Source organism: Chiloscyllium plagiosum, chromosome 5, assembly GCF_004010195.1.
Source record: "Chiloscyllium plagiosum isolate BGI_BamShark_2017 chromosome 5, ASM401019v2, whole genome shotgun sequence".
Classification (NCBI taxonomy): Eukaryota; Metazoa; Chordata; class Chondrichthyes; order Orectolobiformes; family Hemiscylliidae; genus Chiloscyllium; species Chiloscyllium plagiosum.
Window position 1 is genome coordinate 35310257 of NC_057714.1, and position 18271 is coordinate 35328527.

At 40.8% G+C, this 18271-nt stretch overlaps 1 protein-coding gene across 1 annotated transcript in view; it reads right to left on the reverse strand.

The window, feature by feature from the left end:
- Positions 1-18271, reverse strand: part of scin (scinderin) — a 107382-nt gene that overhangs the window by 15510 nt on the left and 73601 nt on the right. The window contains exons 10-13 of the mRNA XM_043689846.1: positions 12639-12729; positions 7240-7410; positions 2476-2650; positions 909-1030 (exon numbers count right to left, since the gene is read on the reverse strand). Coding sequence (XP_043545781.1) covers positions 909-1030; positions 2476-2650; positions 7240-7410; positions 12639-12729 — 559 coding nt within the window. The remainder of the gene's footprint in view (positions 1-908; positions 1031-2475; positions 2651-7239; positions 7411-12638; positions 12730-18271) is intronic.

The window sequence follows — 18271 nt, forward strand, 5'->3', positions numbered from 1 at the left end:
CCCCCCAAACCTGGCAGCTTCCACCATCATTCCTGATGAAGGGCTCCTGCCTGAAATGTTGATCTTCCTGCTCCTCGGATGCTGCATGACCTGTTGTGCTTTTCCAGCACCACTCTAATCTTGACTCTAATCTCCAGCATCTGCAGTCCTCACTTTCGCCGATACCAGAATATTATCTGGGTCTCGAGATTAACAGTCCAGAGATAATACCACCATGCCTTTGCCTCCCCTGTATGAAAAGATATGGCAACCTCTGGGGCCCCAGCAATTATTTTGGCAAGTTTTCTCTCCATAATTAGAATTTTTAAGGATTTTAAAGCATTTCTTCAGCCTTCTGAGTGTAGTCTTCCTGAGCAGTGGTCACCATTTTGTTTTAGGCCTGTTGATGCTTCCAGGCCCTGATTGGACTGTCGGCTCTAGTGGGTGAGTCACCATTTTGCACAGGATGACAACTCTCTGCCACAAATCATTCACGATCTGCCATCCATAACACCAAGGGGCTATCCTGCTGGCCAGCCCAGTGTGTTGTGGACATACATTTCCAATCACTGCCAGGACTCAAACACTTTTATTAAAATTCTACCTACTGTTCTTGAGCAAGGTTTCTCACTCTCCTACCATTACAGGCCTCACATTAACTTACTCCTACTTCTTTCAGTTTAATATTATATATTCACTGGTACAATAAGCAGCTGAATATGGACTAAACTACCATTCGCGAGTCATTTGTTTTGACTGCAATGAGAAATAAAACACTTATATTTCAGACATCAACTTGCTATAATTTCATAAACACAGAAATTTGAGAAGGTAAAATGAAATAGGTAAAAATGTATGATTAGATAAGGGCGCTTTCACTGAAAATTAAAATGAATGCTAAACCCAATTTATTCAAAAAAAAAACTTACAATGAAGCGTCCAGTCTTATTTGAACAAGCAAATAAACGGGGCTGAAAGTCATCTGCGTTGCTTTGCAACAGAGCTGAGGTTTGGTAAACCTGCTTGCCTCCAAGTCCAGTCCAAAAGTCATCTGGTGAGGGAAATATTTCATAAAAATTCACAAATAATTTAAGTGAAAAAATGGAAATGAATGTGCTTTACACCCAATGGGATTTCTGATAAGCAAATCTTACTTTTATTGGCAAAGTCTGAGCAGTGTTGAATTATTTGGAGAGGTTTTTTGCTGTAAAATGTAGCAAGTTTGCTTCTCATATCGCACCAAACTTGCCTCATTAATTACTTACCTGCCCATACGACGTCTCCCATGTCCGATTTCCCCTCCATCTTACTACTCAGTGGCTGTCTGTTGTAACAGCAACATCACTTGCACCTGTTTCACTTTTAAAAGCCCTGCACAGTTCTAAAGATGAGTCATATCAGACTCACAATGTTACCTCTGTTTCTCCCTCCACAGACGAGGCCAGACCTGCTGGGTTTCTCCAACACATTCTGTTTTTCATTAAAAGCGTGTTATGCACCTGGATGAGCACTGACGCTGCCCAGCTTGTCAGAGAAAGGGAAGATGGCACAGTGGTTCTTCAACAGGGACATGGAGATTGAGGTGGATAGAATAGTCCAGAGGAGAGGTGTCCTCTTCCTTAAGCTCACGCCAGAGGAGGCCATGCCACCACATCCTGCCAGCCCATTCTGAGGTCACCATTCGGATCAGTGCCATCTGTACGATGTGGAGAATGGACAGCAATGCAGAGAGAAGGCCAATGACCTGCACCAAGATGAAAGCTACACTTGTTTTTTCATACCTCCTGCTCACTCTTTCACTGCTCCTGCATCCATTTCCCACTAAGGTTCGGGCTTTGCCGCTCTCACTATTGTGTGCAAACATCTTCCCAAACACAGTCGTGTTTCCCCCTCCCCACAATCTCCCATATGATTAACCCTGCGTACCTCAGTGCCACCCACTGTACTCTCACTCACTGGCCCCCTTTTACTCATTATAGGAGAAGACAGGCCATAACAGAGCAGAGAGAGCCCATTCAAATGGAGAGGTACCCAATAATTGTGTCCTTACCCCTATAAGGTGAAAATCCTGGTCCTTACCAGAATGGGTGAAAGAACCACTTCTGACTAGATGCAGAAATATCCAACTAAACAAATACTACTCTCCATCCCAAAGAAATGGTCTATTTAACCCTATTGTCACTCTCAGTCTGTATGCACCACTTCTAACCACAGGCCAGAATGCCTTCTTGCCTCTTCTCTCTTGCAGGTTCCGCTGTAGTCTCCACGACCTCAGTGGACAGGCCCCTGGATCCCCCAGAAGCAACATTCTCATCCTCTGTGGATGAGGGTATTGAGCCCTCAGAGGAGGCATCAACAAAGCTGCCTCTTGTATCATCCCCGGACTTTGCCAGACTAATTCTGTGACATACCTCACAAGTTGTTCAGATCCCTGTAAGATTTCACCCTCTGATAATTTTTTAAAAATACATGTTTATTCACAGATGACAATCTTACCAGGTTCTTCCCCTTCAACAATCCTGGTTGGCTTGTATTGCAGGACAGATGTAAGATATTTAGCTCCATTCTCTTCCTCACCACTGGCTCCTTTTCCAATCCAAACATACGTGGTTTGTGGTAGTTTTAGCACAAAAACATCATTAGAGTTCAGAGACAAAGCAACCGCATCAACCTGATAGCAGAACAGACAAAAGAAGCCATTGAATTCTGCACAGTCATCTTTCACAAGTTTGCATACAGGTTGGTACCTGTGATCTATCACTGAGAGATAACTTTAAGTAGAGAGTTTGCCATTAATAAACATAAACAAAGCGGCTACAAGACAAAAATGCACATTTTAACCATTGAGTTAGCAGCATTATCTTGGATGTCTAATTATGAGAATAAACTGTGTCAAATTTTATGTACTATGGATGCGTCTGGAAGAAGAACTTAAAAAAAATCCGAATAGAAGTAATGGTGATATTCCTATTCTTTTTAAATAGAGGAAAGATTTCAGAGGACCTGGGCCAATGTAAATAAATGTCCCTTTTACAAAAAGGGAGAGGCATAAACTCTGGCATTGGCCCATCATCATAATATCAGTAGGGAAAAGGACAGAGCTGAATCATAACATATGTAGAAAACTGTCATTTTCATTGCGTTACATGAAGGGTTTCTCTCCAGACCTACAGGTTTCCTGATCAATCATCCCAAAGCTGTCTCATTAATTATCTGTCATACCAATTACACCCCTCTCTTTGATGCCAATCCAGTTTCGCCACATGCCACAGCTGGAAGTACACTGTACTTCCGGAATATCCCATGATCCATGGCATAAGTACCATTACACACCCACGCAGACCTTCCCTCATACACAAGCTTTTTCTCATATGTACACATACAACTCCCCCACTCACAGCAACACACACACCCTCTCACACATATCCCATCACGCTCACTCACACACTTAACCAAGTTTACATACACACACATATGCACACATACCCTATCACATGCACTCACACCCACATGCACACACTCACATGCAGACTCAACCTACATGCGCACACATATAAGCTTATGGGGTGAATTTGATTTTGCAGAATTACATTTATTTTGCTCAAAAACTGCATGAATCCATGTAAAACTCTGTAAAACTATACAAAAGGTTTGTCAGTCTGATATAGCTTTGAGACACAGACAGACTTTCGACCTATTGTTTAAAAAGCTGAGCTATCTTGAGAATGTAATTTAAAAGAAGTTCTGGGATTTACATAACAAAGAACAGAAACCAGCATATTCCGTTATAAAAGATGAAAATTTTAATCTAAGATTGTTTACTGTATCACATCTCCATGACACTGGACTCATTTGGCTGTAAGTTCTGTGAGCATAGCTCTGAAAGCTAGTGCTTCCAATTAAACCTGTTGGACTATAACTCGGCGTTGTGTGATTTTTAACTTTGTACACCCCAGTCCAATACAGGCATCTCCAAATCAGTCAAGCACTCTCAGTCTGGATCTGCCCTGGATAACGCATGATATTTGCTCTGGACATGGCAGATAAGGTGCTATCAGTGACTTGCTTTGCAAACAGGGACCTGGAGACCTGTTGGATGGTTTGGTGAGAGGGCCGACATCCTCTTCCCACAGGAGGCCTTCAGCACCAGACCTTGCCAGCCTGGTCTGAGGTTGTCACTCGGGTCAGTGCAGTCTCAGCTGATATATCATCCAAGTCTTTTTCCTTATGTTGTGACGTATAACAGAAGAATTGTTAGAAGATACCCTGCTGAAGTGGCAAAGGTCCCTAGTGGGCAATGTTGAGACTGCAGGCTGATCCATAGAGAAGATTCAATGGATCCCAGATCCAGGTGAGTTGGAAGCATTGGGCAAGAAATAGTATCAGACAAACTAACAGGCCTAAAGTATCATACATCCCCTGGTCCTGATGGCTTGCATCCTTGCTACAGGGATAATGGATGCATTGGTTACAGTTTCCCAAAAATCATTGGATTCTGGAGAAGTATGAGAGGATTGGAAAACTGCTACTGTGACACCCCTATTCAAAAAGAGAGGTAAAAAGCAAGCGATTATAGTCCGATTAGTTGATCATCTACTGTTGAAAAGGTATTGCAACCAATTATTAAGGAAGCAATATTTGGAAAATCACAATCTAATCAAGCAGAATCAGCATGGCTTTGTGAAAAGAAAATCATGTGTGACTGATTTATTAGAGTATTTTTGAGGACGTCTCAATTAAAGTGGATACAGAAGAACCAGTAGATGGACTTTCAGAAGGTGTTTGACAAGATACCTCACAATAGGTTAAGTTATAAGAAAAAAGCCCGTAGTGTTGGAAGTGGTATGTTGGCATGGTCTGAGAATTGGCCGATGGGCAGGGAACAGCCAATGGGGATAAGAGGTTCTTTTTCAGGTTTGCAACACATGACCAGCGGAATTCCACAGGGATCAATGCAAGGACTGCAACTACTTACCACATACCTTAATGATTTGGAGGTAGGAAGTGTAGCCAGATATGCAGATAACACAAGAGAAGGTGGAAAGGCAGGTTGTGAGAGGAAAACTGTTCACAGAGAGGTATTGCTAGATAAAGTAACTGGGCAAAAAGTTGGCAAATGGAGTACAATTGGGAAAATGCAAAGTTATTCATTTTGGAAGGGAGAACAAAAGAACAGAATATTATTTAAACAGAGAAAAATTGCCGAAAGCTGCAACATGAAGGCACTTGGGTGGACCTGTGCTTGTACTTGTGTACTTGAAAAACAGAAAGCTAGAACAAAGATGCAGCAGTTAACAGAAGGCTAATGGAATGTGCATTTTTAAGATGGTGCACTCTGATGCTACTGAGTGTCAGTAGTGGAACGAGTGAATGCATGTGGATGAGATGCCAGTCAAGTGTTTCATCACAGTCCTGATTAGTTCCGTACAGATAGTGGACAGGCTTTGGAGAGTCAGGAGGTGAGTTAAATGTGGGACATTATTCCTAACCTCTGACTGCTTTTATCACCATTATGTTAATGTGGTGAGTCCAGTTGAGTTTTTGGTCAATATTAACACCCAGAATGTTGCTAGTATTCTGTGATGACGATATCATTGAATATCAAGGGGCAATGTTAGATTCTCTCTTTTTGGAGATGGTCTTTGCCTTACATTTCTGGAGCATGAATTGTCAAACCATGCTGGATCATGCTACTTTTGGACAAGGACAGCTTCAGTATCTGATGCGATGAAACTGCTCCTTTAACAAGGTTATGTTGTCCTTGATTCTTTTACAGAGAGATCATAAAAGACACAGACTCCGAAAAGTCTATGTTTGAAAGATTTTAGAGCCAATTTGATTATAGCTAACAGATACTGCCTCAGACAAAAGGCTTCTAAGTTAAAAAACTTATATAATGACAGGGATGTGGCCAGTTCTCCCAGCTCAGATTTTCTCTGGTTCGATTTGGTTTTTTGGCAGTCTGGCTATTCACTGAAAGTAGTCAGGCATTTTGAGGCTGCTGATCAAAGAAACAGCTGCATGGAAGAGAGTGTCCCATGCTACAATCTCTCTCTCTCCTGTAAGACCCTGTGTTTTATTTTACATTTTGTGTCAAGGGGTGCTTATGGGGAATGTTGCAAGTATTGGGAACAGCATCATTAAGTTGGGATAATCTGTTGGGTTTTCAGATAGGTTAAATTACTCTGTATTCTGTTCTATTTTGTTTATGTTTCATTTGGTAATCTTGTAAATAAATTCTGTTTTGTTCAAAGCTAAAACGTTTGACCAGCTGCGCATCCACGTTACACCTGCTTAAAACAACGAGCAAAGTTAGGGTCTGGACTACTTTCTTGAAATATTTTGAAGTGGTCTGGCCTGGTCCATAACACTGAGGAATCATGAATGGTGTTGAACATTGTACATCTATCAGCAACCATCCCCACTTATGACCTTATGATAGAGGAAAGGTCATTGTTAAAGTAGCTGAAGATGGTTGGTCCTAGGACACTATCCTGAGGAACTCCTGCAAAGATGTCCTGGAGCTGAGATGATTAACGTCCAACAACCACAACCATCTTTCTGTGTGCTAGGTATGACTGCAACTCATGGGGAGTTTTTCACCTGATCCCAAATGGCTTCAGTTTTTCTAGACCTCCTTGATGCCATACTGTCTGCGGAGGCCAACCTTGTTATGGCCTGGGCAGGGTAATAGTCGGTGAATTATGCTTTTAGCAATCAATATTTATTTATTTAAATATGGCAGATGTAATTCTGAATTCAGCACTGCCCACTTCGCCCCGTAACATGGGAGCGAGATCAACAGTGGATAGAAAGATGCTGGGCTATCCAGGCTACATATTTTACTTACTCTCACTGAAAACCTACCTGGCAAGGCCATGTAATATTCCATGATTATGATCTGTCAGTGCATCAAGAAAAAAAAGTATCCAGCAGTAACACCAGGCATACTTCCAACCCAGTGCTGATCTGAGTAATACTGTGTTGTCTTTTTAATATACCAATTACTTGCTATCTGTGCTGATACATTTCCCCTTTTGCAATGTGTCTGAATTTTCCTTGTTTCATTTGCTTTATCAAATGCTTTCTGAAAATCCATACACAATATCTATTGAATTCTATTTATTTATCCAATTAGTTATTTCTTCCAACAAGTATGCTACATTTTTCAAACTAATAGAATGAAGGTCCCATTGACAACTGAGTAAATAAAATAAAGACTCCCATTAATGTCTGTATATTTCGGAATGACCTTCCTACCTCCACAATTCTGGTAATAGTGGCCAGATTCCTTCTGATTTGAAAAAGCCGCTTTGGAGAGACAGGGGCTTGACCTCCTTTCCGCGATGTTCCATTCTTATAAATAATAAGTGGCTTGTCTTTAAATAAGCTTAGCAGATGAGAAGGTTCCTTCCCTTGTGTCACCCGAACCTTTAGAAGAAAGAAGAACAATAGTAAACTAATCCAAAGTGATAAATGCCATGCTCTAAAATACTGAAGCAGTCACATTAATATTAATTTCTGCACAAGTGCAATTATTGTCTTTCTCATCAATCATTTGTTTAAGTTACTGTGCAGTCACAAATAGCCACCTAGCATTCTTTCCATTATACTTAGATTTCACTTTTCAGACAAAATTACTGATCGTTTCAGCACGGACATGTGCAATCCCTTTTTTTTAAGCAATGAATACTTGCATCAGTCAAATGCATATCAAAACATAGTTATAAAACAAATCAATGTTTTGGAATTTCAAGCAGGTCTAAATAGAATTTATTACTTTGATAAAAAAGGTTCTTTGGTTTGAATCATATCTCATAGGCTAACAGTTTACATGCAGTGAAATCATTGTCAAAAGATTGAGCAGCGTTATTTGATTGTTGTTACATTTGATCCCTCACGTGAGGTTTGCTATCGTACTCACACAGCCTCGACTCTGGCTGCAGTGTTGTAGTGTTAATGAGTAACTTAATAGCGCCAGGCAATCCGAACCCTTTTCTTTTTGTTTATCGGATGTGGCAGGACCACCTTTTATGACCCATCTCTAATAGCCCTGCAGAAGGTGATGGTGAACTGTCATCTTGAACTGCTGCATTCCTTTGGATGTAAGAGCACCCGTGATGTTGTTAAAGAGGAAGCTGTAGGATTTTGATGCAATTATAATGAGGAAATGATGCAGTTCCAAGTCAGAATGGTTGTGGCTTTTTGAGGAACTTGGATGTAATGCTGATTCCATTCATCTGCTGCCCCTTTCTACCTGGGTGGCAAAAGTCACAGGTTTGGAAGGTGCAGTCAGAGGACATTTGGTGAGTTACTGCTATGCATCTTGGGAGGTAGTTACCCAATGTTGCTCCTATGAATTGGTGGTGAAGGAAGTAATTGCTGAAGATAATGGATGGGGTACCAGTCAAGTGGATTGCTTTGTCGTGTATAGAATATTGTTGAAGCTGCACTCATTCAGTCAAATCGTGAGTATTCTATTTAACTCATTACTTGTGCCTTACAGGCGTGGGATAGGCTTTGGCAAGTCAGAAGGTGAGCTATTCATTGTAGAATTCCTTGCTTCCCACATGGCCTTGTCCCCAGGGTATATATGTGGTTATTCCAGTTATATTTCTAGTTAATGGTGAGACCCCAGAATGTCAATAGTAGGGGTTTCAGCATTAGAAATATCATGTTTACTCTATGGCCTTTCAAATGTTCTTCTAAGTAATTTTTAAAAGACTTGAGAACCCTGACCTCTACCAACCTTTCAGGAATTGAATTCTAGTTACCCACTACTCTTTGGGTGAAAAACAATCTCCTCAAAACCTCTCTAAACCTTCTGCTCCTTATCTTAAAACTCTGCCTATTGGTTAATGACCCTCCTGAAAAGGGGAAACGTTTCTCCTACCCTATCAAGACCCCTCAGAACTTTGAAAACCTCAATTAGACCCTTCCCACAACCTTCTCTGCTCTCAGTAAAACACCCCAGCTTATCTAGTCTCTCTCCAAAGCTGAATCACTCCAGCCCAGGCAACATCCTGGTCAATTTTTTCTGCACCTTCTTTGGTTCAGTCACATCCCTCCTATACACAGTACTTCAGTTGTGGATTAACCAACATCTCCATCATAACCTCCTTGCTCTTGTATTCAATGTCTCAACTAATTAAAGGCAAGTATCTGAAATGCACTTTTAATTACCATATCCACCTGTCTTATTGCCTTAAAGGATCTATGTATACCCAAGATCCTTTTGAACCTCTGTACTTCAATGTGCTAGTCCTTAATAGTCCTCTTGTGCCTCACAATTTTCAGGATTAAATTATATTTTCCACTTTTCAGCCCCTCTGTATCATTCTGTAATCTAAGGTTTTCTTACTTACTACAGCACCAATTTTCAAGTAATCTACAAATTTACTCATCATACCTCCTACACTTGTGTCTGAATTATTAAATCACACTGAAACAACAAGAGACCCAGCATTAGGCTCTGTGGTACACCACTGCAAACAGAATTCCAGTCATACAAGCTCTGCTTCCTGCCACTAATTCAACTTTTGATCCAATTTATTCTGGCTTCCATGGGCTCACAGCTTTTTAACTACACTGCCATTTGCGATGTTGTCAAAGGCTTTCCTGAAGTCCATGTAGACCACATCAACTGCACTACACTTATCGACATACCTATCTACATCTATATCTCATGGAAAAATTCAAACTTGTTAGAAATGATCTTCCCCTTCCAAAGTGATATTGACTGTCATTGATTAATCCTTGCCTCTCCAAATGGACATCAATTCTGTCCTCAGAACGTTTCCCAATAGTTTTGCTACAACTGATGTTAGACTCACTGGCCTGTAGTCTCCTGGTTTATCTTTACTACCCTTCTTGAATAATCATACGACATTAGTTGTCGTCCAGTCATCTAGCATCTTTCCTGTGGTCAGAGAAGATTTGAAAATTAAATCCCATTAATGGAAAGTAATGAATTGAGGACTGTCATAACCAGAACACTAAGTGAGAAACATTCACAGGGATAATCTATTAAGGAAGTTATAATCAGGAATATTCAGTCTACAATATATTTTTATCATTAATAATATATAATGTTATACTCGTAATTTTTGCTTTCTTAAAATAATAATAGTCCGGATGCTTTTATCCAACGGTAATATTTAATTTACAATACTGTTACCAATTAGCCTGGATAGTTATCAAGTGTATCATACATTTACAACTCAGGGTTGGAGAGATGATTAACAGGAAAATATTATGCATGATCTGTCAAGTGTTTGGAATCAACATTTTTTATTGAAAGTGATAATTTAATGGATTTATGTTAAGTATCAGCAGAGATTGGTGAGATAGCAGGTAAAATGCACAAATTGTTTAGCTGGTGTGAAATCTGAGTCCTTTACTGCAGGTCCTCATTCTGGAGTATTGCAGACACTCTGCTGCAGCTCACCAGTTCTCTGAAGCTGGAAATAGTCCTGCTCTCACATTAACAAATGAATTTTAATGGGCAGTATGAACACCAGTATTAGGCTGGAGTGTTGGGTAACAAACATGCTTCAGCCATTCTGGGGAATCCCAACTGGTATCTGTAGCCTGCTAATGGTAAATGAGGTGCTGCAAGGCTCCTCTCTGTCTCTCTCTCTCTGTCAGGGAAAAAAATCCTACATACAGGAGCTTCTGAGCAATTGAAGGACCAGGACTGCCATGAGGAATGGTAGCCACTGCTTTGATAGCAGCCATACACGAAAAGCAGTATGGATTACTGGTCCTAGAGGAAATTAAGCGAGGTCAGATCACTTGAGCCAAACAGCAGGCCCAACAGTGTTGAGGTCATGCCACGTTTTCACTGCGGTGTCCTTTGATGCTAAAAGAGCTCTTTGTGGGCCAGTGTTCACCAATCAGAAGAATTCATCCCAAGCCTGTTGAGAACAGTCCAGGTTTTCCAAGAAATCCCCCCATGTGACAATATACTATCACTGGTATAGATATTTTCTGAACAACCTGTTCACAGATCTTATTACACACCACTGGATAAGGTGAGACTTGAACCTAGGCCCTTCACCTACAGGTAGGGACATTACCACTGCACCACTAGTGCCCTCCCCCATCACTGGTATAAGCATAGAAACTAAATGGCTTGTATTTGCCACCTTAAGAGCCTCAATTAGCCCCTGGATGAACGGGTCCTCCTCCCACCTATGATACAATTCAACAGCATAAAAGAAGCAATGGACACTCCACCAACCTGCTTCACCTCAACATTTAAGAACCCACCTTAATTCTAAACCTAATCCTAGCTAATGTTCCCAATGTCAATTCCACCCTGAGTCAGCTAACATTTACAGCTGGACATATGCAAGATGATCACAAAGGTGTGAGTGCAAGAGTCATAAATAGGGTGCAAATAAATATTTTTGAGTATTTTGTCAGTCAAGGAGGAGCATTCCAGCTTCAGCTGCTCCTGGCCTCACCAAACGTGAGTGGCTCTTTCCCAATAAACAAAAAAAAACTGTGGATACAACAAAACAGGAAAGAAACTAACAGAAATTACTGGGGAAACTCATCAGGTAAGCAGCATCTGTGGAGAGAAAGCAAAGTTAATGGTTTGGATCCTCTGCCCCTTCTTCAGAACTGATTATACTGAGAAAAAACTTGGTATATGCTGTATTTCCCATTTCCCTAATTCCGAGCCTGTATTGTGACTGGCCTCTAGTGGTTGATTGAAGGACTGCTGTCTCGTCCATTCACTTCCCAGTTCAAATTGAGAGTGTGTGCACAGCACAGGCTGTGGTCATTTGTGTCTATAAATTACAGATCATATCTGATATACAACTGGAGCAATTTTATAAAATTGTACTCGCAGCTTACAATGAGGCTGCTTTGATAGTTTATTACAGCATGTTTTAAAACAGAAAATCAAGAAAATCTAAACACTTCAATTTCTAATTTCTGCTCTTGGTGGAAATGATGACTTTGAAAATACATACTTAGAACATGGTCCACTTTAGACTTGACTGCAATCCCAGCTGTAGCTGTTATATGATCTGTTACCTTCTTTATAAAGCAACAAATTCATCTTAATATGTTTTATCATGTTTTACTTTTCTGGTAATTGTTGTATTTTATTTGATGTTTGTATGATGACAAGTGATGTCGCTAGTAACCTTTCGCATTAAAACAGACTGACCTACCTTTTACAGAAACAAGAAAATAAATTTCTGGAAAATCTCATCAGATCTAGCTGCATCTGGGAGAGAAATCAGAGTGAACGTTTCGGGTCCAGCAACCCAATTTCAGAACAGTTCTGAGGAAGGGTGACTGGACCTGAACATTAACTCTGTTTTCTCTCCAAAGATGCTGCCAGACCTGCTGAGCTATTCTAGCAATTTCTGATTTTGTTTCTGATTTCCAGCAACTGCAGTTCTTTTGGGCTTTTTTCTATATTTTACTTTGGCATTTTGCCAACCATAACACTCAATTCATCTCTGTACGCTTTCATTTAGAGCTTTATAGTCTAATTAAATCAAATTATTTTCTGAAATTTCATCCTGACATCTTTACAAGCATGAGAACCAACCTCTTGTAATTATATCATTTCTTTATATTGACAGGAGTCTTCACTGATACAACACTGACATCTGCTTAAAAACAGAAGCACTTACTTGAACAGCTCGCCCACCAAGTGACTGATCAAGATTGACCGTGAGGAATGCTGACATAGTGAGTTCATCTTTAGTTGCATGGGCTCCCTGCCTGAAATAAATCAAACTGACATAATTAATTTTCCTTTTCTTTATAAATGGGGGGGTTGAATATAATTTTTTCAAAAGTTTGGAGGGGATGGCCACATGGTATTTATTGTCCATGAGAGACCAAACTTGCAGTCACATGCAAACTGCTGCTTACTACAGTGGGGACATTTCGACTTTGGCTGTTGATGATGTGGATGGCCTGTGCAGTGATAACGAGGTCAACTGGGGGTGAGGGGGGGAAATTTATAGAATATGAGTTCCCTGATTGGGGCTGTTAATCTGGTCCAATCTGGGAGCCCTGGCTGATAGGTAAGAACAGGAGTGTCAGACGTCCTGTTGACTTTAGGAGCTGGCTCTGGGAGAAGCTGGATTACTGTCATAGATTCTCCATGTGTAAGGACAGGGTGACTTTGTGAAGGGAAAGCAGCCTCTGTGGAGGTATTTTAATATGACAATGAAAAGGACTTCCCTGAAGAACTTGTTCGCAGCAGTTCTCTTTACATTGGGATAAGCATTTCTGGCATCATGACATTATTTGGGAAACTTGACTCGTTCGATCCTGCTGTCGAAGACTGGGCTCAATATGTGTTCAAAGGTTGGTAAGGGTTTCAGGATGTCTGCTGAATGTTACTTTTCTTCCCAGTAAAAGAAGATTGACAGAAATAGACTGAACATTTTTGAAACATTAATTCACATAAATGCATTCTTATCATGGATTTCCACTCTTTCATTTGTGGAAATCTTACAATATTTTATGACAAGTAGCAACTCCAATTTGATTAGATTACTTACAGTGCGGAAACAGACCCTTCGGCCTAACAAGTCCACACCGACCCTCCGAACAGCAACCCACCCAGACTTACTCCCCTACATTTACCCCTTCACCTAACACTACAATTTAGCATGGCCAATTCACCTAACCTGCATGTTTGTGGACTGTGGGAGGAAACCGGAGCACCCAGAGAAAATCCACATAGACACAGGGAGAATGTGCAAACTCCACTCAGACAGATGCCTGAGGTGGGAACTGAATCTGGGTCTATTGGCGCTGTGAGGTATCAGTGCTAACCACTGTGCCACCGTTCCGCCCACCACGGAAGTAGCATTGGGAATGATAATAGGATAGGACATAGTCTAGGTCAGAAACTTAAATGTCACCAACAGTATATCCACTACTGAGTGAGGTGGCCAATTCCTGAAGGATACAACTGCTAGACCAAAACTGGATAAAGTAATGAGGGAATCAACAGATAAATCTTCACCGATCTGTCAGTGACATATCTACATAGATGCATCTGTCCATAACAGAAGTAGTAGGAGTAACTGTTACATCGCCCTTGTCGAAATGAAATCCAGCCTTCACGTCAAAGATACTCTGCAACATGTTGCATGGCACCAGTGCCTTTCCAAGTGGGGAAATTTAGAACAGAAGCCAAAACAGTGGAATCAGGCTACAGGACTTTAGCGATTCTACAAACAGCACTGATCAAATCAAAACTCTGCAATTCTGCCACATGCAGCCATGAATGGTAGTACACAATTCAGCAACGAAGCAGAGGAGGCACCACCTCAAATATCCCAATCTTCAATACTGGGCAATAAAACACAACATTGCAAAAGGTGAAAATGAAGTATACCCATCAATTTAAGCCAGAAATGCCAAGTGAATTGATCCAGCTTGGCTTCCTCTCAAGGACCCCAGCTTCACAGATGTCGAACTTCTGCTGATCCATTTTACTTTACACTGTATCAAGAAATGGCTGGAGTCACTGGATACTGTAAAGGCAATGAGTCCTGAAAACATCCTGACAGTAATTTTGAAGACTCCTGTTTCAGAAGTAGTCATGCCCCAAGCCAAGATGTTTTACTATATCCAGTGCTTACCCGATAGTATAAAAATTACTTGGGTAATCCACTCCAGAAAAATAAGAGCAAAAACAGTCTACCCAACTATTGTCCAGTCAGTCTATTCTCAATCATCAAAGTGACAATAAATATTATTCACAGTGTTATTAAGTGCCAGTTACACAACAAAAGCTGCGCACTAATGCTCAGTTTGCATTCCATTAAACCATTCCTTTGCTCCTTGTAGTGCTTAATGGTGTTGATCTGTATTTGATTCTATTGGGCTGTTCATGGATCCTTGTTATAGTGCCTGACTGCTTAAGCCTGTGGATATCGCTAGTCAGTCAAGGGTTTGAAATCACAGAACCAGTTTATACTTCTGACAGTCAAAAGAGCTACATAACAGAGGAACAAACAGACATGGACAACTAAGGAGCTAAGGGACAGTATAAAACTATACTCAGTACAATTCAATACAACACAGGAACAGGCACTATGGCCCACCAACTAAAAGAAAGGACACACAAAAATGCAAAAAAAGACACGATCCTGACAATGGGAAAAATGCAAAGACCAGCAAAGGGTTAAAAAGCATCTAATGAGAGCTATTAAACGGCATTATGAAAGGAACTTGCAAGGGACTTCAAAATCAATAAGAATAAATTTTATAGTTACATAAAGCGAAAGTTGGTGGTCGGGAGAAAATTTGACCGACTAAAGACCCACTAAAGAAAGTGGGAATATTGTCAATGACTATTGCGGAAAGACAGGCATGTTAAATAATTACCCTGCCTCAGTATTTACAGTAGAAAAGGAGAAAGGCTCGGAAGTCTTGAATAAATTAATAGTGGATTGAAGAGAAGTACTAGGTAAAATTAGTAAAAGTAAAATATCAATAAAGAGGGCTTAAAGAGTGACAATTTCTCAGGACATATTGGTTTCCATTGAGTTTTAAAGGAAGTAAGGGATTACATTGTACATACCCAAAGTATAATCATTCAGAGTTCCCTAGATGCAAGAGTTGTGCCTCCAGATTGGAAAATTGCACATTACTCTGCTTTTTAAGAAGGGCAAAAGACGAAAACCAAAGAATTACAGATCTGCGAGCTGAACGTGTGTTGGGGAAACCGTGGAAGACTATCATTAACTGAATACACCGAAAAGCACTGGTGCATTGCGAGATTCAGCATTGATTCATGAAGGTAGTTTATGACTGACAAGTCTTGATGAATTTTTTGAAGGTAGTGGACAGGAAAATGTCTATGGATATTGTTTATATGGACCTTCAGAAGGCATTTGATAAAGTCCAACATAAGGGGAATGTTATTGAAGGTAGAAGCTCTTGGAATTGAGTGAATATTATTAACATGGCTGGGAAATTGGTTGAGTGGCAGGCGACAGAAAGTAGGGATAATGGGCAGGTACTCAAATTGGCAGGATGTGACCAGTGGTGTCCTACAAGCATGTGTTTTAAGGCCTCAATTATCCAGGTTATTTATTAACAACTTGGATAATGATATCGGAAGTCATATATTCAAATGTGTTAATAACACACAGAGTCAGAGAGCAGTGAGGCAGTGAAGATAATAGCATAAAATAATCAAGGGACATTGGGTGAATGGGTAAAACAGTGAGAAAAACTGTAAAGTACAATGAAAAGCTTTTCCACTGTCACTATATTCCAACATTTTGAATAGTTTAAGAATAAGAAGGAGCAACATAAAGCTTAAAGAGAGTCTATCAGTTCTGAATCAGCAGATCATTAATGACGCCTGTACTGCTATTCCTCCTCCTGCTTGCTGAGCCCAATCAATGTTGACATTGCCACTCTTCAAGTGCCATCTTTCGCTGCTGGGCTAATTCTTCTCCGCTACTGCCCCGCCGTCGCCTCCACCGGACCAACCAACATTGATGTCGCGTCTCTCATCATGGGCTTACCTTGTCCATGCCGCTGTGATGCCCTTCTGCCACCACTTCGCCGATGCCAATGTGGGAGCCAACCCACGATGAAGTCACTGATCTTTAGGTACCAACTTTTGCTGCGGGGCCTACCTCACTGATCTCGCCTCTGCTGATGTAGCAGCCGACAATTCTGGTGCCAGGTTCCGTGCTCAGCCCAGAAAAGGAAGGAAGGGCTCACTCGAGTCCGCTGTGGGCTCACTTGCTGCTGCTATAAGGTCCACGCTGGGCCTACTTGCTGCTGTCAATACTTTCTGAGCTCAGAACAGGAGGTAAGTAGAGGAAAAGAGAAAGAAAGAAAGAAAGAAAAGACAAAGGAAAAGCAGTCGGAGCAAATAACCATGGCTCAAGAGCCCTCCTCTGCTGCCAACTTGTTCACCTTATTATACAAATTAGGCCTGTTTTCCCCAGATTTTAGAAGGTTAAGGGGGGGGATGTGACTGAAGTCTTTAAGATAATAACAGGAAAAGACAGGGCAGATAAGAATAAATTATTTCCACTGTTTGGAGATCCTAGAAGTAGGGGGAATTATCTAGAAATTAGGGCCAGGCTATTCAAGGGAGATCTTGGAAGCACTTCTGGACCTAAACGGTGGTAGAGATTTGGAACTTTGCTCCACAAATGCGAGATCAGTTGTTAATTTTAAAATTGAGAAGGATAAATTTTATTTAAGCTGAAGTTTTAAGGCATATGAGCCAAAGGCAGATATGTGGAGTTAGGTCACAGATCTATCATGGTCTCATAGAATGACACACAGACTGTTCATATGTTCTTACGTTCATTGACAGCACCTTCTAAACATGTAATTTGCACAAATTTAGATGGATAAGGAAAGCAGGCAGATTGGAATACCATCACCTGCAAGTTCCCTTCAAAGTCACACACCATCTGGATTTGGAACTATACTGCTGTTCCTTCACTGTTTTGGAAACTTCCTTCCTAACAGCAGATGCACCTGCAGCCCACAGACTGCAAAGGTTCAAGAAGGCAGCTTTATAATGGCAATTAGGGATGGACGACTTGGCCTAGTCTGTAAATCCCACATCTGTGAAAGAATAATAAATTCTGCGCCGAATGTTACTTCTATTATTTTGCTAAGCGTTTGCTTTTGTCTCCGTTCCAAGTGCTTTCTTCAGTTAAGTGCTCGAGGGCATGATGGAGGTCGATGTCAAAGTGGTGCCCACTGCTCATTTCTTCACTTTCTGTCACAAGATCACTTGTATTGGACATGACAGACAATGTCAAAGTCTTCTTGCCCCAAGGAAGAAGCATTCCATCTGGTAGGCTCACTTGGAACTGACAGAACCCATTATAATCAGGCTGTTGCACTTTACAGTGCCAAAGATGGAAGCTGCAACCTTCTGCCACTGACTTTTACAAACCCACATAATAATTGTTCAGTTTATGCTAACTTTTCTGTGGTTGTATGAAATGTAGTGATTTAAATCTGGATGATTCATTCATTGAATTCTCATTTACTGGTTATAAATCAGTATTGCATTACATCATGTTGACATCCTGTATGAATATACTATATAGAACACTCCACAGAATTAACACTTAGAAGGACACTTTCAGTTTCTGTGCTTGATTTCCTTATACGGCAATTTTAAAATGTGTTATCACGAGGCTGAGATGCACACCTTGTCGTATGGGGTCCTATGATGAAAAGACCATGCATTGGCATTCCAACTGCCAACACAGTAGCTCAATGAAATCTGGTTTGAAAGTAACAGGGA